This window comes from Uloborus diversus, chromosome 8 (assembly GCF_026930045.1).
Source record: "Uloborus diversus isolate 005 chromosome 8, Udiv.v.3.1, whole genome shotgun sequence".
Classification (NCBI taxonomy): domain Eukaryota; kingdom Metazoa; phylum Arthropoda; class Arachnida; order Araneae; family Uloboridae; genus Uloborus; species Uloborus diversus.
The window spans coordinates 108,482,388-108,507,703 of NC_072738.1; the positions used below are offsets into that span (position 1 = coordinate 108,482,388).

The window sequence follows — 25,316 nt, forward strand, 5'->3', positions numbered from 1 at the left end:
ATTGGGCTTATTACTTTAAAATGGCTGGTATTCGTAAAAAACCACAAACACCATTCGAAAGTTGAATTTTTTCCTCACAGTAGCGGTAAATTGGTTTGAAATGTATCTAAACTAGTTAATTTATTTCATTCTATAGTAAAGTTCTTGATGAAATGATTTAAAGAAAGGAATCGGATCGAAAACAAGGCAAGAAAAGGTCAACAGGCAAAGTTAACAAAGCGTGATCGGAGATTTACAGTTAAAAAAATTATGAAAAGTATACATTTGAGTGCTGTAAAAGTTTCTGCAGAGTTGAATAAAAATTTTTTAATTTAATTTTCACCTAAAATTGTTCGCCAAGTTTTCTGAATAGCTGGATTACATGGGACCTCTTCCTGCAGAAATTTTCTTGGCCGTGCGAAAAGCAAAAAGCTTACGCTTTTCGCCGCAAAATCAATGATAAATAAGCTCAAAACGTTTTATAATTACGCCTTACTTACAGATAAAAATTAATTCAACATTTTTGTTTAAATTTTTGTATAACTGTAAGTAGAAGAAAAAATTAGGAACTTAATCTTAAGAACTTAGTTGGATCAGTTAATCAGGATGGTGGAGGTGTTCTAGTGTGAGGGTGCATATCAGCATTAGGACTTGGTAGTATGGAATTTTTTGATGAAATAGTGAATCATGCTGTTCCTTTAAATATTTTAAAAACCAATTTTAATTATTAGCCAAAAACTTGTTTATTGGAAACAACTTTGTTTTTTATCAAGGTAACGATAAGAAGCACACGGTATCCAACGTATGCGTCTAGTGCCTCGAAAATTGTCCTAAAGTTTAGAAAATACCCCCTCAATCTCCAGATTTGAACTGAATGTAATGTATTTAGAGATATATGGAGGCTAGATTACGAAAATAGGGCTTTAAAACGAAAATAGAGCTCGAAACAGTAAGACTCGAAGTGTGGTTAAACACTTACTCAGAAATTACGCAAAAAAAAAGAAAGAAAAAGAATAAAATTTATTCCTAGACGTTTAAAAGGTGTTATGAATGCTGCATGATGTTCTGCTAATTAATAACGTAATCAAAAGTTAGATTATTCAGTAATATATAGACATTTTGTAAAGTGTACGAAGTCTTTTGTGAGATAAAATTTCCGGCACTTTTTGGTTTTCAATTTTTTTAAAATTAAGTTTTAATAATTTTTTAAAACTTTTTATGTAGTTTTGTTAAAAAATGATCATAGATCTTATAATTAAATACCTATTCCGAAATATTAATTCTAACCAATGGATTGAGGCCTATTTCGTTGAAAGTCGTAGGTATACTTTTGGGAGCCACTGTATTTAATTGTGACGGAGCCTGGAACTCATTTTAGTGAAAAGATTTACTGAAGTTGAAAATATTCTTACTGAGTTCATGCAGGAAAATGGTACTGTTAATAATGCGCGATACACCTCCTGCAGTTGCCTGGAAGTCCTTTATCTTCTAACAATTCGGTCTTTAACTTAATAGTTTTGAAAAAATCATTTTTGTGAGTGTAGGTGTTTCTTTTGTATTATGGTTAGTTTTTTATCATTATTATTTATAGCTGAACAGTTACTATTATATATATTGTAACTGTTCTTAAAGCGAAAATTCTTTTTCCAGTATAAACATCATCTTCAACGATTTCCTCTTGGTCAGATTAGGTTTGTGTTTGCTTATAATTAACCCTTTTGTTTGAAATTGACTATAAATTTGATCTTTTTCGTTTTTTTTTAATTTTATTTATTTTTATTTATTATTTTTTTTTAAATTCTTTACAATTGTGTAAATTTCTGAAAATATGTTCCCACTGATTACGCTTTACCTCTTTGAAAATGTTCAAGATATTGTAAATATTTTCTCGCTTGGTATAAAGCTGAATAGTGAAACAGAATAGCACGCTAATATCGCTGGCAACAAATTACTGTTTGTTATACAAACAAGAAAAAAAATTCTCAAAATTCAGTACAGTTAAGACAATATTTTTCTGAAATATCATAAATGGTTGGAATAAATTGTTCATAGTGCAAACACATTCATAATTGCACTTGAAATTAGTTTTCACAAGAAAGCACGTCAAGGAAACGGAAAAAATAAAAACTTGGTTCACAAACTCACGAAAGTATTATTCATCACACCAACTGGTGATGAAAATATCATTTTATAATCTTTTCGCTACTTTTATTCATTGATAGTCTATAAATTTGGACTTTTGAAGCCAAATATTTACTTCAATAAATTGATTTTGGAAATGTCTCATCAAAAAAGAAGTTCATATTTAAATTCCCAGTAGATATCTATAATTAGTTAAATTGAAAACTCTTTGATAAAAAACTATTTTTTAGTTTTATGTAATTCCGAAAATACCGGTATTTAACCCCATCAAATATCGGTATTACGAAATTGCAAAATAGTTCCAAATACCGGTATCCGGTATACCGGTATTGAAATCACTAAGGACTGATTATCATCTCATACCGTGTTTCAAGTCTTTAAAATCCGGCGAACTTTTAAAGACATGCTCAAATTATATTTAAACGTAACAGCCAATGCTTAAAATCCTTAGTAGTGATCAATAATTAATTATTAGAGCAAGATAATAGTCTAGCGATAAATTCCTCAAATTCCAATTATTCTATTAACAGACAGCATACGCAAGGAATAGCCTTTGAATAACTAGGTCCTTGTGATTACTCCTTAAGACCCCGGAGATTAATCTACAGTACTGAACTGAAGTAAGTAATTGCTTATTTAGGCGATAAGCCTGTTTGCACTAAGAAATAAGCTAGAAGCTAGAGAAATGTTGCGGAAATATAAATAAGCAGAAAATAACTTCGGCTGTTGCTGAGACATCAAAAGGTAGTTTAGTGATACGCAATTAATCGAAATTAATTGCCTCATTTGTAATTCTTGTAAGTAGAGAGAAAAAAATATTAAATTAGTTTTTTTTTTTTTTTGCATTTTTAAATGAACTAACTTTACATAAATAATACAATTATGTGTTAACCTAAATGATAAACTAGATTTTGCGAAATACAATATGACTTTAAATTGTCGTATTACTTCATAAATCTCTAATGATTTAAAAGAAGAAGAATTTGAATTAGGATTTGTGTAAGAAACGTAATTGAATGTTAATTTACTGTTATTTAAAAAAATATATCAAGTGTTTTTAATTTGAAGATTAATTGTTCAATCATTTAGGAGCTCTATTTTTCTATTTTATATGAAAATAATTTGTTTCACAGCAAATTTTTCACTTGTTTCAAGCGTATTCGATTAATAATTTCTTATTAATGTTTAAAAATTTTAAATCTTAATTTTGGGTAATTTTACAATGCTTTAATAGTTTTTTTGCATTCGGAACGACTACGAAATTGCCAAAACTATAGTTTTCTGAGTAATGGTATGTCCTTTTTATTCATTCGATTGCCTTTTTATAGTCATTATAAGCTACATTGCCTGGCGTTGCACGGCCTGCCTCGAAAAAAAAAGTTGTGTTATGTGACCCATGTTCAACAATTAAGCTTAAATGAAAGGGAAAATAAAGCGTAACAGTTTCCGTCAACGAACAGAGAAGAACAATTTGACATATCAAAATTTAAATTTAGACCTTTCTATTTTTTTTTAATTTCAAAAATTCAGTCACTTTTACTAATAGACGTTAGCATCTAGTTTCAAGAATTTTTTGAGGAAAATGCTCTGTGAATTCCCGAGCATCGAAACACCTTTGTAGCAAATTCGGCAAAGACCCAACGTAAACTGGATGTGTGGAAAGGGTTTAACCCTCGTTTCGCTAACACTTACAATTTTTTCCCCTCTCTATATATATCAAAAGGTGAGATGAAAACTGGAAAACAGGGGGAGGGGGAGAAAATTTCGTATCAGTGAAAAGTACAGGACCTGTAAAGAATCCACACACATAATGTCATTTTTATCCAAATAAATTTTGATTATTTTGTTTGGAAAATTACATAAATATATTTTTTTCAATTGGTCTTATTTTATTTATTTTTTTTTTCAGATATTCCACAGCTAACTCTAAGGCTTGGTAGCAAGTTACGACATTCCCACATACAAGAAGGAAATGACGTATACCTTGATTGCAGTATCATTGCAAGCCCATGGGTGAGTGAAATCGGATGGCGATTCGGAGGGAAAGAATTAGTAACAAACACATCGGCAGGGATAATCGTCAGCAACCAAAGCTTGGTGCTACAGAAAGTACAGAGGACTTCCAGGGGATATTATACATGCGTAGCTAGTAACAGTGAGGGAGAAGGAGAAAGTAACAACGTTCAACTTCGGGTTCAATGTAAGTTTTTTTTTTCTTTTTTTTTTTTTAATAATGCACTGCGTAACGATTTGCCGCACAATTTCTGTTGAATTCAATGTCTTGTGCTGTTTCAAATTTCAATGGCTGTCTCAAAATGGTGAATTTTAACGTCCACCGGTGAATGTCGGCATCTACCAAACTTCGAACTTTTACCGTGACATATATTTAAACAAAACCCCGACGGTCAGTTTTTTCTAGGAAACGGAATAATGATGCCATCTAGCTACCGCCGAAGTAAATGTTTCGAATAGTCCGCTATATTTTCTAAAAAACCATGTAAGGCTACGTTTGGCGAGCTCGACCGGTAGCTAACGGTAGGTTGATCACATGACAGTTAATGACGTCAGCGCATGCTATAGCATTGGGGCTGAGATCTTTATTTGTCATGTGATCAGCCAATCGATAGCTACCGGTACAAAAACGAACGCAAGCATTGTCAATTGAACTATTTAATTGAAGATAGATGGTATTGGAAATCTTCATGAAATTTAAAACATTCAATCCGCGTTTTTAATAAAATTAGCTCTTTTTTTACTGACAGGGTTTCAATCCTGACCCCTTCAAATATTACAAATTTTTTTATCTCTAGAGATCTAGGAGATGATTACAAATTGCCATGTATAATAAGACTCTTTGTTTTTGGACGAAATAAGTTTTATTGTATGAGTTCAAACTCAATTTTACCAAATTATGAACAGAACAACACCACGAAGACCTAGTACGATGTAAAATAAAAATGAAAAACTGCGACCGATTGATATCGGGGCTATAAACATACCTTAAACTTTTCACAATCATGGACAACTTATTGGACGAGAAACAGCTTCAAAATAAATAACTTCCCAGCAGAAGAAAGCAGTAAACCGAAGCTTGTGCAATCACCGTTCCTCAAAATGCCACGCAAAAAGAGGGATTCTAACAATTCCTTTAGATTTCCCAAGTGCTTTCCGGGAAAATGTTTTCTTCCGGATTTACAAAAAACGAAAGCAATAGATATACGGAAAAGGTGCGAAACGGAAGTCAGTTCGATTTTTTATTGGAGTTAAATTTAACTGCTGTAGTGAAAACAATTATCTTTCTAATGAAAGAAAATTAAAAGTACCAACTTTCAATTTGTGCCGTAACACAAAAAAGTTTTTGAGTTCCTACGAAAACTAATTCTGATATAAAAAAGAGGGTAAAGCATATCAACTGCTGTGATAATATTCCCATATACATTAAGGTGTAGAATTTGGAAATGCAGTCGAGCCCGCTTTTTTGCATATCAGTTCAAAAAATATCCTGCTTAATATAATACATTTTCAATGTACCAAACCAATGCAATGTATTATTTTAATCCCGGTAGATGGAATATCCCGGTTTTTATAATACTTGTTCATGGCAAAATGGATATTTTATTAAGCAGGTTCGACTGTATCTAAAGAAATAATGCATTATAAAAATTATTAAGTTTATAATATCTTCCCAAATAAAAATATAATCAAACGCTGCAGATACATCCGTTCAAATATGATTAAATTTTATGAAAATAGCCCCGGGTAATTGTTTGCTAGCAAAATTTATAATCTGAGACTTCTGACTTGTACTGCATTCGATGATTATTTGCAGCAAAACGATATCAAATTTATATAATAAGCTAAAATTTACATATTGTTGGAATTTATTATTGGTTACACTTTCAGCATTAGATATTCTGGATGCATGGTCTTTAATACTATTACCACAAGTTGCGTCATTTTACTCGGATAAAAACAAAATTGAAGCGATTAGCGCGTTCCATGTAACATTTCATTTTCAAAATGTGTTTTTTATAAAGTGATCACAAAAAAAGATTTTTCATCTAGTTCTAATAATCCGTGATACGAGGAAGATATTTTTAATGAAAGTAATATTGTTCTGTCTGACTCTAAAGCCATTTCTCAAAAATCAAATTGTATCCATTATTTCCATCATAAAAGACTCTGGCGACAGTATTGCACTAGGTTTAGTATTTGGTATTTTAGTAGGTTTAGTAGCAATTGTTGTAAGTTATGATAGAATATTTTCGTAATGTTAGTAGTATATAAAGTTCTAAAAACTCCATTATACGCAAGCGAACATGTAAAAACAAATTGAGTGCAGGTGGTTTATACAGGGTGACAAGAAATAACTTGGACACACATAATACATCATAAGTTTAATGCTAATGAAAATATTACGACCAAACTTCAAAATTAGTATGAATGCATTATTTTGTCTAATATATTTACAAATTTTGAAAGTGGCTACCTTTAGCCTAAATAGAGAGCTTTAAACGAGTCAAAAAATTCCGGCTATGGACCGGAGCTCACTTTCTGATATTTTATCCCAACCATTGCATAGAAATTGCTTTAGGGATGCCAAAGAGTTTAGAGGTTTAACACTCATACTTGTCTCCAAGACCTTTTTGCATTGATGAATTACACCAACGACCCAAATCTTATGGTTTGGAATGGGACATGTGCTAGTGGAAAAATATCACTTGTTTTTGTTGATCAAGGGATAAAGATTAATCAAGAAACATACCGCAAACGTATTTTTTAAGATGTTGTCTTACCTTGGTCACAAAAGTTCTTTGGAAACAAAAGATGGATCTTCCAACAGGATTCTTCACCTGCACACAGAGCTAAATGCACTTAGGATTGGTGCAAGACACATTTTCGGTCGTCATTGGCGCTCAAGATTGACCACCGCATTCCCCAGATCTGAACCCAATGAATTGTTCTGTTTAGCTTATCTTAGAGTCAAGGGTGTGTGCTAAACCTCATAAAATTTTGGCATCCCTAAAAAAAACTTTATGCAAGGAACGGGATAAAATATCAGTAACTGAGTTGCGGCCCACAGCTGAAAATTTTGTGAGACGTTTAAAGCTCTGTATTAAGGCTAAAGGTAGGCACTTTGAAAATTTTTGAATATATTAGACGAAATAATGTATTAATATTAACATTGAGTTTTGGTCGTAATATTCTCATTAACATTAAAGTTATGATGTATTATGTGTATCTAAGTTATTTCTTTCATCCTGTATGCTATATACACCATGACCAGTGTGTTTACTCTCAATTGTCCAGAGGGGACATGTGCATGGGGAGGAATACTGTTGCTTCCGACAAGAAGGTGCCCCTTATTTTCCCGCATGTGTGCATCAGGAGTGGTGCAGTAAAAATTTGCCTGGAATTTTTGCCTACGAACGATAATCCGACTCCCCTCACCTCCGATCCCTAGTAGCTTGATTATTTTGAAGGGTCATACATCATAGCAATAAAATTTCCAATTTGAGAAAATTAAAAATGTTATTTCAAAGATCTAGCAGGAAATGCCCATGGAAACGCTCATACGTACACTGTAAACACGATTCAGGAACGTTCCTGGGAAATAATGGGCAGCTGATGTGCCCAATTTCTGCCAGTAAAATATCTTGCAAAATCCAGGATTGTTTTTCGTTGAAATTCCGTAACCATCCTGAAATTATCCTAGAAACTTCCTAAAATACCCAGAAATATTCCCGTTAAAAGCCAGTCGTGTCTCTGAAAAATTCGAGTGAACTCAAGAAGGTGTAATATAATAAACTCGGCATCTTCCTGATTCATCAAGGAAGTTCCAAGAGCATCATTGCAAACTTGGCCAAAGCTTAGCAAGAATTGCTGGCAAGAAATGAAAATTTTCCTCGCCTGCAATTTTTGCAAAGCAACGTAGTCCATACTCATTCGCTCCCTGTGGGAGCTTAGTTAGCATGGATGGGCCGTGCTTGGCTGAAGCCGATGCACTTTATAAATACGTTCAGTTTTTCTTTAAACTGGGAACTAAAAATATTTTCACTACGGTGAAAAGTCTGCATTCGTGCGACTTGTAGCAATTCAGGAAACTTTTCGACAATGATACTTGTTTTTTCCAGGAAATGGATAAAAACCATTGAAATTACGAAACGTAACACGAAAATATCCAGTAACGTTTCGGAATTTTTTTACAGTGTATGTGATGGATTGGAAAAGAGTTTTAAGCTAATAGAGAAAATAAAAAATGAGATTAGTCTAAATCATTTATTGTGAGGATGCTTGATAAATGATAACTTAAAATAATTTAAAAAGTGTTTGCATGCCTTATTTAGTAATACTGTAATATTTGAAAGTGCATAAGAATAATTAATTTACCTTGTAGTTAGATATATACTCCTTAAAATAATTCCGTTTCTTTCTCCTTTTATTAACTCATTTTTCCTCTCAAAATTCGGAATATCTTAAAAGTTTACCCTTTTTAAATAATAATATTATTTTCATAAAAATAAAAAACAATTAATAAAAATAAGGAAATTCGACGCCTAGCGTTTAGGTTAATAATATGTGAACAATGCTTACTATTCTTTTCTACTAATCAAACATACATGAAGCATTATATTTTTGTGGAAATAATCTATTGTACAAGAACTGTTTTCTTTTTTGTCTCATCTTCGGCGTCATCAAAATATTTTGAATACATCCTTTATCGATTTTTTCCCTACCTTTTCTTAACTTGTTTCTTTTTAAATTGCAAATTTACATTCCAAAAGAGAATGTTTGCCTTTTTACTTCAGGGTATCCATTCATTGTGAGTTTTGCCCTTCATTCTGTATTCTTTAACATTCTTCCGCTGCCTGGAGACTGAAAAGAAGTGAAGAGCGTGGAAAAGAGCACAGTCCCTGCATCTTGTAATTCAGTCAGAACGTTCTTTTGTTGCAGAATGGTTTTCTTCTGTAAAAAGAATGCCCATGAGAAGAAGAATATCTCGACATATAACAACCGCTTTGCATTTGTGGTGCAATAGATTCTCTCGAACAATATATACGAGTTCTAAAATTTAACGCTTTTGGCATTTTTAAACATATTATACTTCCTAAAAAAGCTGCGGCCGCTATTCAAAGTCACGAACAAGCTAACTTTTAAAAGATTATGTTCGATTTTTTTTGTCCGTCTTACAATGTTTATGTGATATAGTTATGTGTTGTTTACATTATAGTACCTTTTGTACAAATATTAACCTATATTCTTTTGGGAATTATGTTTTGTGCTGAAATTATTTTCTGTATTACCAAACATAATGATATAAACTTGTAGTTTTTTTTTTTTTCGATAAATCCTAGGTTCCCAGTCCCTCGGGTGACTAAAAATACAACCTTGGTGACTAGTTTTTCTTTCAGAGATCATGGTGTCTCTATACAACCTGAAGAATAACATATCGGTGTATTGCATGTATATCTGCATGTATATCTGCATGTATATCTGCATGTATATTCTCCATAGAGAGTCAAACTTCCTAACCTAATATAATTTGTAAAAAATCAAATACGATGGAATGTATGAAATATAGAACTATTAATTTTATTTTGCCTCATTTCTTACAACAAAGTTTTACACAGCTTAGTGCGGTTTACTAGCTATAGGTTTTTCATTTTCCAAAAAATGCAATCAAAGTGAATAATGCATTGTGATTTTATTTCAAAACCTTGATTAACTGTATACACCTATTATAAAACTAATTTTCTTCTCAAATTAATTAAATCTAAATTTCTTCTATTGCAAACGGACTATACTGATGTACTGTTCAAGGATTTATTAATCTAATTACGAACCAGAAACGAGTACTGTGTATTAGAAGCGTTTTTTGGTATAAGTTTAATTTTTATGGAAACTGTTAAATTATACACATCTAATCTGTAACAGAAAGTTGTAGAGCTAAAATGATTCCCTAATTTTGAAATATGTTTGTTGCTCTAGGAAAAGCCATAACAGTGTCTAAATTTACGGTTCAGCCAATGCCCAAAACCTGAACTAATGAAAATGAGTTTATTCAACACATTAGCTACAAGTATTATTATTCATATATTCTTACACATCTTGAACCCGTCCACTAAACTTTAGCATATGCATGAGGACTCCAGCATTTTCAGCTTTGTATTTAGAAGTATTCTTTTTGACACTGCCTAGATACAGGTAACACTACACAACAAAAATGAACTTTTTGTCTGCATCCTTTTTTTTAAATAGCCAATTCTAATTTTTGGTCAAGAGAAGCGAATATGTTAGTGGATTTTATTTATTAGCTCTTGTTTTCAAGACGCACAAAAGCTCACTGGAGAAAGATGAAAAACAACAACGCCTTAATTTGTAAGTAAATTTAAAAATGGAAAAAAAATGTGCACTGTTATTAAATATGTCGTTTTTCATTAAACAATGTTTAGTTTCCGATAGCAGCGATTCATTTTGATTTATTACTGCAAATGCTTCATTTTCGATTGCTTCTTATACGTCGAAAAGGAATGTTTGTAATAGTTCAGCAGCATTTAGTGAGCACTAACTCAGGTCAATGACCTGTTTTCAATTGCAGGGCGATTCTCGAAAAAATGTCCCGTGCATAACGCTAAGCTATTTATTTTTTCCATCTAACCAAAGCCTAAAAAATGATGCTGTTGGGAAATAATACATGCTTTAATATACTATCGTAGCATAACAGTTAATCCCATATTTAATTCATAGTTACTTGAATAAAATTAAAAACTTAGTGTTACGCATGGGACATTTTTTCGAGAATCGCCCTGCAGATATCTTAGTGAAAATTTTCCTCATGCCCATTGCTCATAGCTCCACGGGTTTTTAGCAAAATATCGTAGATGAAGTGAACGAAATAGAATTTCAGAGACATGTAATTCATCAACGGTCACAGAACCTTTGTAGGGATTTTTCGACCAACTGTTTCTCATTATTGTCTCGTCTGCTACTTAGAAATACTCGTGTTACATCCTTCAAATATTCTTGGGTGTGTTATCTTCTTAATTGTGCGTATTTGAAGATTGGTTAAACATTTCCTACTTTACCTTAGCTTCAGTATATCTCAAAAATTTCTCTCTAGGGTATTGGAAAACCATCTTTCTTCACAGCGTTCATAATTATTCCAAGCACAATGAGCATGGGTATAAGCAGGAATGGATAGAACTACTAAAGAGGTTGATTTTCAGCACTATCCCCCTCACCCCCAGAATTTAAATTTCTTGAAGTGGGGGGAAGTCCATTTGGGTTTTATGTAGTGAGATTATCTACTTTAGAAGACGGTGAATTCAATGAAGGGGGAGGGGGGTGCTTCTATCTGCCGGGAAAAAAGAGCATTAGTGGGATTGCAGTACCCTAGTTTACTCTGTATCTTAAAAAGTTGGTGATTATCGTGCTTAGCAAGACAAAATATTTCGATGCATTTTTGGTTTAGGGTAAGGTATTTAGAGCTATAGATACAGAGGACAAATTCAGCTTCCGGTTTTTTAGGGAGTCATCAAGAGGCAGGTCTAGGTCTGAGTACAGTATTCATATATAAATGGGCTGTCTAGGGCAAATTTTTCGAAAAATTAAGTCTTCAAACTCTAGTTTTAAAAAATAATTTTTATCTTAAGGGATTCATAATGCCCTGCCCTCTCTAGTTCTTCGCTTTGTATGTACACTTTCACTCCAGGTCTTAAAGAGAATCGTCCTTGAACGTTTTTTATTTTTTTTTAAATCCAATGAGCAAAGTTTCTCTATGTAGGCCCTCGAGTGAATGAAGTTGTTTAACAACATTTTTTCCGTGAAGGGGAATTTTTCTGGATTAGTTGTGGTTTAGGTTTTTAACTTTTTACCCTAAAAAAAGTCCAATTTGAAGAAAAAATGAGTTGGGAAGTACAACGGTCACTGTGATCGAAAAGGAGCTGAAAAGCTGTCGAAAAAAATTTTGTTCTATCATCAATTTTCCTCTATACGGCAAAATCATTCACCATGAATTTAAGCGAAATATGAAGTTAAATGTTTTTGATTTTATTGCATTTGTATTTTTGTTAAAAAACAAACTCCTTTTTCCAGCTCATCAATCGCACGTTGATTTGCAGAAAATTAGGCTCTGATAAAGCATACTGTTATGAGTTTGTTTTTACTTTTGATGTTTTTAAAAAGAGGTCAGCGTTCTTCTTTAAATTCCACATAATGTCTGCACAGTATCTACAAAATACATACGTTGTAAAAGTCTCACAAACACCAGAATGACAACAGGAAGTACATGTTTACTTCAAAATACAGTAATACTCTAAAATAAGATCGCAGCAAGTAGTCTTCACAAAAAGCTAAAATAGTTTCCTAACTCACAGCTGAATAATCAGTTAAAACTAATTATTTACATTCTCGGAGAAACAATACCGGGAAGTTCTTGCAAATATGCAATCAGGTTTGGAAAGTTGCCAAATATCGGCCGGCATAGAGACATTTGGCGTCAAAAAGTGATTCCAGTTCGACAATACATCACCAATTTCTCACCAAATCCGCACATACCTAAACCGATTATTGCAGAAAGAGCCTCTTTTTTTTTTTTTTTCCAAAATTGAGTTAGCTGTGGATTTCCCAAGTTTGTATGTACAGACATCGACTAGTGTAGCAGGGAAGTTAATTCTTGTAAAACAAAGCACTTTATTTAGGGGGTCAGATTTTCCGTTTAGTGCAGAAAGGGCGTAAGTCCCGGACTTACGCCCTTCCTGCACTAAACGCGAAGGAAGAAATAGTAAGACGCAATGGCAACATCATAAAAAAACTAGATTTTTTGGCGTAATTAAGTAACTACAATTAAACCCTTTGATCTAACATAATTTCGATAATGGTAGGTTCGTCAGTTCGGGGGGTTAAGAGGGAGGAATTCGAAATCACGGAATCCGAATGAAATTCGCTGATTTCTCAGAGGTTTTATTAACATCTCTCTAGGAACTGCGAAAAAACTGTATGCTTCCAGTGAGATGTACGCTGGTCAAAATAAAAACAACACTGCAGAAGACTTTTTCTGTAAATAACACTGAAAAAATTTAACAAGATTGCTGTCCTTTGCGACCGGGATCTTGGGACAGTAAAGCGAATGTTAAACAGATATGACAGATTACAACCATGTGAAATTCAATCTCTTATAAGTGAAGTCCTGAAATCACATCTTGAATCACCGTCAAATCTGTTGAAAACAATGAAATCTGTAACTGCTTACACAGGTTTCCTTCATTTTTTTTAAGGACTTATCTCCCTAATTGACATTTTGGATAAAGATTCTTCTGAGCGATAAATGTTTTTAACTATTAACATTCATGATGTTTAAATATTCGATAGAGTATCAAAGGAATGGCTTCAGGCTTGCTATTTTATAGACGATTTTCAAGAGAATATTGCAAAGTAACGCATGTCGGCTGAACTACCTTTGCCAATATTGAGTATAAAGGGGAAACTTTTATATTGTTGAAAGAAATAACGAATATTAAGATAATTATTCAGAGCAATTTTGAACACAATCATTCTAATATGTACATCGAACTTGGTACATAAAACTAAACAAGAGAAGGATGGAAAAGAAAAGATTTCTATGGAGGATGTATTTGATAAATATGTATATGAATATAGTTTTATACACATATAATACTTTTGCTTTTTATCTCAGTTTGTTAGTTTTTTTTTTTTTTTTTCATTATTTTTCGCGGCAGACTTATTTATCACCAGACTTTATTATTTCATTTAAACAAGACGAGAGAAAGGGGAAAATACACTATGTATTTTCTTAAGATAATGAATTCATGGATATGGGCTTCACTAATTATTTTTGTCACTTTATAATATTATACTTTATTGTCATAAATCAGTTTGAAACAAATCTTCTTCGCTTGATTTACATTTTCATCACTGTAAACTAGTTTTTCAGGATGTTTATTGCAGAAAGAGCGTAAGTCCAAATTTAAAAAAAAAATAATAATATTTAATTTCAGTGGCGAAATGAAACGCAATTTAAGGTGAGATAATGATCCTACTTGTGGCTAGATTAGTCATAAAAATGTTTCGTAGAATTTAATTCATTTTTGGATGAAATAATCACTTTTTATTGATTCCTGAAAAGTTGCATTAGTGGGACTTATGCCTTTTCTGAAACAATCAATTCACCTGTGGTGACTGCTAGCTAAGCAACAACTTTGAAATAAAACTTCAAAAAGAGAGTAAAATTTGAATCAAGCACATAAAAATACGAAAGGACATCAATTTACAGATTTGTTAACATTATAATAAAATATTTTTGATGCTAAAACTAATTTTAAAAAAAAAAATATTAGAATGGCTTACTAAATGCGATGAAATAGTAATGATTCAACTACTGAACTTTTGTAACTGTAAATAACAAGCTTTCGTCCAGCTAAGAACCATTTTTCACCTTTTTTTATTTAACAACAAATACAACTTAAAACTAAGTTTTAGCATTGGGCTGCAGTTTATTTCTTATTTCAGTCACGAAAAATGCTTGTTTAAAAATAATTAATGCAAAAATTACTTTTCTTAGAGTAAAAATTAAAGGGCAAATGAATATTTATGGATTTAATTACTCGTTTAAAATACTTAACTGACAAAAAATTATCGCACATTTACATTTATTTACTTAACAAATAGCTAATTATTTCGCCGCATTGAATTCTTTTTTTAGAAGCTCTTTGAAGATTAAATGTTTGCTTCTTGTTTCTAAAACCATTAAAATCACCATGATAAAAATGAGAAAATCTAAATACAAAACACTAAAGTTAAAACTAAATAAATATTGGCATAAGATTAAAGACGATAAAAATCAGGCAAATGTGATCGTTTTAAAGGTAAAAACTATTGATGCTGTTTCTAAAATATGGGAAGTTTCTAAAATATGGGATTCTTATAAAAATGTTGACTTTATTCGCTATTTAAAAAATGTTGCAAGGTTTTCCACTGAATATTGTAAGGAAAATTACAAAAACGTTAAATATTTACACAAAGTACAAATATTACAATGAACTTGAAATTTATTTCACCTATATATAAAGACTTATTTTCTATGAAAATGTTTCCTATTTTAACTTTTTTGCAATTATTTCTTTGAATTGAATCTAAATTGCGAAATTGCCAACTCAATAATCAAAATTATGGAGAATAACTCAGCAACGATTATTAAGTAAAGAATTTTATATTTTTAAGAAAGAAAAAATGTTTAAAATTCAAACTGCCAACGGAAAACACATTACAAAAATGTTGTTTAAATCATTAAAGAAAAAAAGCAAAATTATTTAGTAACAGCATTTTTGATTTTTGGCGATTAAAGTATTGTAGGAATCGTTCCCCTTACCACAAAATAGTTCCACAAATTATTTTATCCTCAACAAACAACAAAAATCAGAGAACTAGAAAAAGCAACAATAATTTATCTTACTAATTTGCAATTAACTTTTATTTATTTTCAAAGATGATACCAAGATTAATTCCTTCATTATGCAATAGAGCAGCGAATATATTAGCTTTGGCAATTAACTTTGAATTACTTAAATATAAGATTTTCTTACATTGCATGAGTTACTTCAGTTTCTTAATAATAGCTAACATACAGGGTGTTTCAAAATGAATAGCGGGGTTTTAACATGTTATAATATTTATTACACCAAACTTACAGCCACGAGTGATATATCAAGTGAAAGAGAAACTCAAACAGTTTTACATAATAGCCTACAAGTGTTCAATGTGAGCATCATTCGTCACTCAGCACACGTCAAGACGATATGCGAGTTCTTCCCAAACTTCGATGAGTGTCTAGTTAGTAATTGCTGCAACAGCTGTTTCAATTCTGTTCCTTAATTCAGGAAGGTCGGCTGGCAGTGGAGGCACATACACACGGTCCTTAATAAACCCCCAAAGATAGAAATCACACGGCGTTAGGTCGGGATCACTTGTATCTGTAAGTTTGGTGTAATAAATATTATAACATGTTAAAACCCCGCTATTCATTTTGAAACACCCTGTATATCCATTAATACAAACAAAATATTAGATATCGCAAATAGGTTTAAATTAAAATTTTCTTTCTTGATATACAACACTGAAAGTTTAACCTGAATTTGATTTTCAAGTCAAAAAATTGTATCTTCTTAAAAGGTACAATTTTTAGGACATTTATCTAAAAGTCAACTTTTGTAACGCGTAAAATTACTGTCTGATTAAATGAAATTTAAAGCATCAAGATATTGTTTTGATGACAACATATTTATGACACTATTTTGATTAAACTTTCATCGAGGAACTTCTTTGAGAACTTAGCTCTCTTGAATAATTTCAGTGAAACAGGTTTTTGTGTTTGAAACCTGTGTGCAATTACACACTGTAAAAAAAAATCCGAAACGTTACTGGTTATTTCCATGGAACGTTTCGGGATTTCAGAGATTTTCACCAATTTCCCCGCAAAATCAAGTATTTCCGCAAAAAAGGTTCCTAAATTGCTAAAAGATGCACGAAAGCAGACTTTGCACTGGTGCGAAAAAATGTTTTTTTACTACCAGTTTTTAATTTACCAGTTTACTAACTGTTTTTTACAGTGCATATCTAAAAAAGGCGGGTTTTTTTCTTGACAAATAACTCTATGACATTAATGTTTGAATGTGATTCTGTGGCATGTGGGCACCACGAACATGGAGCAATTTGGAGGTCCAATATTCACATCATTCGCAAAAAAAATATAATTTCAGTGAAACACGTTTTAATGTTTGCAATGTTTAAGCAATTACATGTTTGAAAAAGCCGTTTTATTTTCTTGACAAATAACTCTATGACATTAATGTTTGAATGTGATTCTGTGGCATGTGGGCACGAAAAACATGAAGCAATATGGAGGTCCAATATTCACATTTTTCGCAGTAAATCTTTTTGTGTATCAATAATGAAACAATAATAGATATGAATTGCAATTTTTATAGCCAACTATATTTTATTCCTTCATAACTTAAGTTATTTTTTAATACAAAATGAGTGTTTTTGGAAGCAGATAAGGGGAAGATGTATTTTTCAAGGCACAACTTCCTTTCGTTTGAAACTTACTTTCACCAAACCCGGATCCAGCAATTTTTCTAAAGACTGGTAATGGATATCTATAACTTATCCTTTACTAAGTTCTAGTTGACCCAGGTTGATCGGTCTCCCGTTCGGAAACATTTTATGAGAGAGTCTTTAATTTCTCTCTCTTGCCCTAATATTTAAAATTTCTAGGAAGGCACCCATGGTGGCTGAGGAGAGCCTCGATTGTCATATTTACCTGAGATCATCAAAGATATTATAAATCTTCGTTTTAAAAACTTCAAACTCAAAAAATTCTGAGGAGATATTTCTAACTACATTCATCTAACGTTTTTAAAGTTAACGTGCAATTGCGTTTTTAAGCCTTTAAGATCGAAAAATATTCAGGATCGAGCATTCAAACTTACCTCCTCACGAAACCCTTCCCTTATCATAGAAGATCGTCTAAAATTATGTTTAGTGGAACTTCAGTTTCGTAAATTTACTGGAAGAAAGTACCTATCTCTTCCGCTAATGTTTCAAAGGATGGTCTACCATCGTGTTTATACAATTTCAGTTTTGAAAATGTATGATGTTCGCTGAACATCTCCGCATCTAACACCAACAAAGATAACCTAAAGATACTTTTATGGTTATTTTAGAAAAAAATTCCGGTAGAGAGTTCCTTACCCCATTCCTCCCTTAAGGTCATCAACGATAGCTTATAATTGTGTTGGGATCTCAATTTCAAGATTTTTCTTCCCTAACATAATCAAAGATCGTCAAAAATTGAGAGTTTTGAACTTCAACGGTGAAAAATTACCGGTACAGGATCCGTCAAGGGATGGGCGGATTACTTCCATTACCCCTCCCTTGTATCCGAGTCTAAATTTAAAACTGTTTTGATTAATTCATTCACCATAGTATGTAAAAATAATTTACTAATTCATTTTTTCGTCTCTAATATAACAGATAGTCCGTTGTGCAAGCCGGGCCAGAAAGTAATTTATGGTGCGGCACGTCATGAAGCTGTCAAAGTAGTATGTGAAGTGGAAGCAGACCCAAAGCAACTGAGTTTCCGATGGGAATTTAACAGCTCGTCAGATAACATGCAGGTGCTAACATTTGTGACGGATAATCTACGCAGCGTGGCCACCTACATTCCAAGAACAGAACAAGACTACGGAACTCTCTTGTGTTGGGCAGAGAACAGTGTTGGTCGACAGAAAGAGCCTTGCGTTTACTTAGTTGTTCCTGCTGGTAAGGAGAGAGGATATTTATGATAAACTTGATATGCATGGCGAAAATTAACTAATTTTTTTTTTTTAATGATAAAAAGAACATGTTGAGATATTTTTGTTTGAGAGATTGCATATCATGATTATTCTCTTGTAGCTAGCCAAAGCAGAGTTAAAACACAAAGTTTCAAAAAAAATGAAGTACATGTGTTAAAAAACGCAACCAATTTGACAGATATAACCCTAACTTATTAATATCACACCACCAATAGCTTTTAGTTTTGAATAAGAGGTTGAAATATCCGTATTCTCCATTTTTCTCGTTTATTTGGTTTTGCATTTCCTGTCGACATGAAAGTGAGAAATAAATATAAAAATGTGATCGACTGAAAGGTTAATTCCTTAATGCAACATTACTTACTTTAAAGATCGCCTCAGGTGTGGTTTAAGAAAGATATTATATTAATGTATAGTTACTAGTATATGTATACAGGGTGCTCCAAAAGGACCGCATAAACTCTGCACATTTCGATTCCTCGTTGGTAGTACATAAGATCTTAACAGGGAAGCGTTCCTCTATTATGAGTAGATTTTCGAGAAAAATTAAGAAAAACAAGGTATGACGTCAATGCCGGTGCAAGAAAAAACACTTTATTGAACATTCAACAGCAGTATACGTACATTACATATAAAAACAAATACGTGTAATAACGTTTTAAACATTACGTCTCGAAAGATATGCGAGTAATGTTGTTGGTATGTCCCATTAAGTGTTTTTTCCTTGCACCGGCAGTGACGTCATACTGTGTTTTTCGTATTTTCCCCCTAAACTACGGATAGTATAGGAACGCTTCTTTGGGCTGTTTTTATGTGGTGCCAACGAGGAATCTAGCTGTGTAGAGTTCATACGGTCCTTTTGGGACATCCTATATAATATTACTATACATTCATACTGAATGGTTAAGAAAAATGGAACATGCGAAGGTAAAATATGTTGTTTCTCCACATTTTGAGGAGAAAAAAAATGTTTCACAAACTATACATTCGGGCAATAAAAATTTTGTTTTAAAAGGGGTTGAATTGGAGCTGAGCAAAATTAGAGTGTAGGTTCAGGGAAAAATTATTTCAAGTAGGTTCACAGTAGTCAGAAATTTGCTTCATAAGTAGTTCTATAACGCATATCAATCCTTTCTGGTTAATTAATTAGAATATAAGAACGATTACTGTTTCAATTATGAAGGATGGATTAATATTTCCTAAGCCAAACAAAATGGGTTGGATAGTTGTATCCAAACACAAATGATTTAAAAAAAAGCATCAAAAAGTAATTTAAAGCTCTAGGTACACCTTAAATTAAATCAATGGAAGAATATCATTTCTCATGTGGATTATATTCTGCTGCAAGCCCACACAGGTTGTGTTCGTTAATCGGACCGGTAGCTTACCGGTAGGTTGATCACATAACAAATAATGACGTCAACTCCCATGCTTTAGCATACGCTGGCGTCATTAGCTGTCAGCTGTGCAACCTGCCGGTCGCTACCGGTTGAACTCCTTCTCTCTGCATTAGATTGTTATACAGACAAAAAGAGTTGGCATTTTGCATGCATCTTGTTTGTGCGTAACAGATGCTGATAACGAAGTAAAAAAACTATTTTCCGTATTTAAAGTCTATTCAAATAAATGTAAAATTGAGTGGGGAATATACGAAAATTTGATTTGGAAATAGAAGTTATTTTTGTTTAGATACTACTTGTCTATATTATTAGAGATTTTAAAAGTCCTCTTAATCTACAAATGTCCTTAAAGGGGGGCTGAACTTGAATTGAAACTTTATTGGTTCAAATTAAAAAAAAACTTGTCACGTACAAGAAATTTTACAGCATAATATAATACACGGTTTTTTCTTGCTGTTTTAGAATTGCTTTTTACTTCTTGACTTTTGTGGCAGTAATTTTAGACGCTTTCCATTCACTATTGCATTCAAAACATGTTTTTTTTTTTTTTTTTTTTTTTTTTAATGCATAAAAAGAGCATGTAAAAACATAAAAGAGTACTAGTAATATAAAAAAATATAACTTAAAAAGGATTCGTAAAGTTAATGAATTTCAAAAAAGGTGAGTGCACCAAGTAAGTCATGTAGAGAAATAAGGCACATCGTCCATTTTTCTATGTAAGACAGCAAAAACTCACAAGACTGTGATTTTATTATCATTCGAAGCCTGTTTGATGAAAAAAAATGTAATCATCATTTTTTTTTTACATTTGTCAAGTACATAAATTAAGCTTTCTAGAACAATTAACGACTTTTCTATGCTAGTAAACTACAGTGAACCACGAAAAAACAAAATTTTCTCTAAAAAAACGGAAAAATTTTGTCGAACTGTTTTGTAATAGCTTTTTTTAATAAAAATGTTGCCTATTGATAAAATACTGCATCTTCCTGATTGTATTTTAAAGAAAATCTTCGGGGTTCACTGTAGTTTACTAGCATAGAAAATTCGTTAATTTTACTAGAAAGCTTAATCTATGTAGTTGACGAATTCAAAAAGAAAAATTTCGTTTTGTACCGTCATTTTCTTTTTCGTGTGATTTGCTAACCTGAGAAAAGTAGACTGTGTCTCAAAAAGGCCATGATTGGATTATTAGGACTCAGGTGTTCTTTTGATACACAGATGGATCGGGTGGAGAATATGATCCTTTGCACTCTCTACGTTGAACATATGTGCACGAATTGTGCGCAGGAATGACCAAAGTACAATAAATAACTACTTCCCATTGCCCCTCAGTGATATTTCTCTTTTCTACTGAAGATACTATGGAAGTTTTGATAATGTTGCAGTGCTATTAGTGATTTAATATATGTTTATGCTGACAGTAAAAAATGTTTCATATTTTTTTTCTTTTTCGAACGTACTAAAATCACACGTAGTTCCAAGGGGTGTTACTGGGGTTAAAATTCCAACCTCTTAAAGTGTCGACAATACTACCGCCCATATTGTGTTCAAACACTTTATGAATACAATGTGAACGATGTTAGCATTATTTTCAATTCATTAGTTAATTTTAAAAGTAAATATTTAAAATGCAACTTCTTTTCATTGCTTATGAAATGTATTAGTATCCTTTATACCGTATTAGGTCCATTATTTTTGGCCGCTTTGGTGTTTTTTATCGTCACCCAAGCAGTTTTAAAATTTTCCTACACAAAACCGAAAGTTCGTATAGGCAGGAAGGTAATAACGAAAGCCCTAAAATGATAGTCTGTATCCACCCCTGACTAATAGTACTATTAATGATCCGTGCTCCTAATAAGGCCAATTCACCATTTTTTACCAAACTGCTGATAAACAAATTCAAATTTAATTTTTCACATGGAATGATTTATTTATTTATTTATCTATTTATTGTTTGTTTGTTTACTTATTTTTTGAATTCATTTGATGAATGCGCAAAAATGAGCCAATTGAAACATAACTGATCGAGAAATTATGCCCTGAAGATTAGATTGGCCTTATTTGGCACACTTACCTCACAAGTCTTTTTGATGTCATTTGAATACATTTAGTGCCATCATGATGCTCAATTTTACATTTTTAAATAAATAGGTCCCCCAGAATCCGTGCAAAATTGCATAGTCAACAACCAAACGGAGCAATCTTTTCGGGTAGAGTGTACAGAAGGGTACGATGGAGGCATGACGCAGCACTACGTCTTGGAGGTTCACGATGTATTGCTCAATGCACTTCACAGTAATCAGACTTCACACGAGCCAGTATTTACTGTCAAAGGATTGACACCTGGGACTGAATTCCTTGTAGTTGTTTATGCTGTTAACAGTAAAGGACGTAGTGAAGCTATAGCGCTGAGAACGAGTACCTTGACCACTCCGGAAAGCTTGACACGAGTTGGTAAGTTCAAGATTATTTTGACCGACTTCCTCTGTTAATTTTTTAACGATATAGTAAGACACATAAGCATCAGTCATACTATAAAAGCACTTATTTCCGCGATTTTCACGAAGTCGTTGTAATTGCGAAAATTTGAGCCCCGCTATTTTTTTTTCTGTCGACTTTCTGTATTGTTTACATAAAATTCGCGAAATTGCCGATATTTTAATTTTTGCGTGAACTGCAGTTCGCGAAAGTAATTGCCTATATTTACTTAAATACAGTTAACGCCGGTTAATTGAATCAGTGGTAAATTGAATCATCCGCTTTAATGAATCAAATCGTGAAAGGTAGAACAAGTTCCATCTTCATTGAATAAATCGCTTTATCGAATCAGCCGCTTTATGGAATCAAAACTATTCATAACAAACGTGATTCATATAAGCGGCGGCGACTGTAGTTGTATACGAAAACCTTTCCTACGTTTGTACTAGCAAAAGCTTACACATGAGTACGAGCTTGGCGCACAGTTTTAAACAATTCCAAAATCAAGTTCCAAGCAGCTGCTGAGATCGACTGCCCACCCGCTTGGCGGGCATAATGAGTATGGTGGTTAATGAACGGGGGAACCGAATCACCAATAATATCTCTTCTGTCTTACCTGGTGTAATAGATTACTTATCGGTCGGAAGTCAAGACAGCTATTGATTGAATTGGAATATAGCGGGACGTGCGTGCCCTTAAGACTTGATGTTTAAGTGCAGCTGACAATTATTTATATATATGTAGCATGGAAGCTTGTAACTATTCATCGTTATTGATTTATAAGCGATTACATCTATGTTGGACCTAAATTTGGAGAGAGACAGTCACTAAATTGCTAGCAGAAATTATCTGCTTGTAGTGCGCCACTAACAGGGAAAGGAAAAGGGAGAGCTTTCTATTACTGCCCTTAAGCCAGGGTTAAGGCACATCTACGTGTTATATACCGACTACCCGTATATGTCATCCAGGCACAGCAATTCGGTTATTGTCTATTCCTGACTGATCAATCCGTAACAAGCACGAAACTGCAGTCTCTGGCTGGTATAACTAGAATTACGGAAAATTGCATGCATCAAAGTTGTTTCAAAAGCTGAAGGCGTCCACCAGTGCAACAAACAAGATGCAGAGCCTCCTCAGTGCTTAGGACACAAATTCCTTAAAAGTGGAATTAAAATTAAGTTTAAAATCTTACTTACTTGATGATTTGAAGCATATTTTGCTTCTTCAACTTGTTGCTAAACTGATTTTGCGACAATATCATGGTTGAAATAAACATATTTTGCATATTCGTTACGGAACCGAAATTTAAGAGTGAATCGATCACTAAAGTTGCTGCCATCAAAAAACTAAAGTGACTAATCATTCTTGGCAGTAAAGTGCTAATATAAACTTTATCACTGTTACTAGTAATTTGAATAAGTAATCGTTATGTATGGTCCATTTTACTCAAATTCAAATCAAATTATATATTTTGTAAAAACTTATTATATAGTTTGAGTGGTTCTTTACAGTTTATTATCACACTTTTAAAAATATAGTCAAGTATTCATTATTAATATGCAAATTAATATTAATAAACGTGTTCAACTCCAAAGCACTTAATGTATGTAATGCCCAAAGATGTATCTTAAGACGTGCCTTCATTACTCATTTGGAAAGTAATTTTTGCAGGTTTTAAATAATAAAATATGAATTTAAATGTTAACACATATTTCTTATGATGTTGTCATAACTTCAGCACATAATAACTTTATTCTACCAGCAGTTGAATTACTACTTCACTTGAAGTTTTAAAATTAATGAACGCGCGCATTCTGTTTTCAAATTATTACATTTTAATTAAAAACAAGCAACACCTCACCTTTCACGAAAATTGAACTGAATATTTAATTTCCTCTGTCAGAATACTATCAGACTCGAATTTTAATTTCTACTGCGTCGGATATTTTAATTACCATAACAATAGGAAATAAACGGAAATGTGGTCCTTGTATTTGTAAGAAGAAATAAGATTTTCTGTAAGGTTTCCCAACAAACTTATGAATAAATGTTATGATGAAATGAAGTTTAAATTCTGATCGAAATATAAATGTGAATTAAAAGATAGTTAATTGAATTGGATTTCAATGAAACTTTTCTAAATATTCAATCGAAATTCGGAATAATACTTCGCGGCAACGTCAAAAGATTCTTCCTTTGAAACAAGTTTCAGACAAGAAAGCTTGTTTTCAAAAATAAATATTCATATCTATATTTTTATTTCCCTTTAACATCGCAAAACAGCTTTTATTATTTTACACAGCAAAGCTCAGTCTGAGGAAATGGAATAAATGAAAGTTACAAAATATTTTGAAAACATTTGATTATTTCGAACGCAATTCCTATTGATATAGCAATAATAAATTAAACTTCTTTGAATTTGTTTAATTTACCGTAGCAAGGATAAAGTGAACTGCACAACTTAAAACCCAATCCGAGTTATGCGTTTTACAGATTTGTTGGTTTAACCTAAAATGACAATCGCTGACATTTGTTTTATTTTATACACTGTTGAAGTACTATTTATATGGATAAACTTGCCTTCTTTCTTAAAATCAGTTAGTTTACAAACGGAAAAACTGACTGAATTTGGGTCTCGCTATAGAGTTAGTGTAAACACTAGCGTGCGCGTTCCTTTATTTTCAACGCCTAAAATGGCTGCCAGCAAGAGTAGAAAATTGTATTAAAATAAGAAAGCAACCTCCCCCCCCCCTTTTTTTTTCTTTTTTTTTTTTTTTTTTTGCAACTTAGTTCTCGAAGTAAAAAAAAATAATCTAAATTGCAAAGATACATTGCTAAAAAAGGTACATGCACCAAAAAACATTTTAGCCAAGATCATGAAAAATGATGATTTAACCACAACATTTGATATTCATACTGTAAAAACGATTTAGAAACGTTCCTG

The 25,316-nt window shown here is 32.4% G+C and overlaps 1 protein-coding gene across 1 annotated transcript in view; it reads left to right on the forward strand.

Annotated features, from left to right (window-relative positions):
* Positions 1-25,316, forward strand: part of LOC129228533 (neural cell adhesion molecule 1-A-like) — a 73,115-nt gene that overhangs the window by 21,835 nt on the left and 25,964 nt on the right. The window contains exons 3-5 of the mRNA XM_054863214.1: positions 4,031-4,321; positions 18,172-18,459; positions 22,046-22,348. Coding sequence (XP_054719189.1) covers positions 4,031-4,321; positions 18,172-18,459; positions 22,046-22,348 — 882 coding nt within the window. The remainder of the gene's footprint in view (positions 1-4,030; positions 4,322-18,171; positions 18,460-22,045; positions 22,349-25,316) is intronic.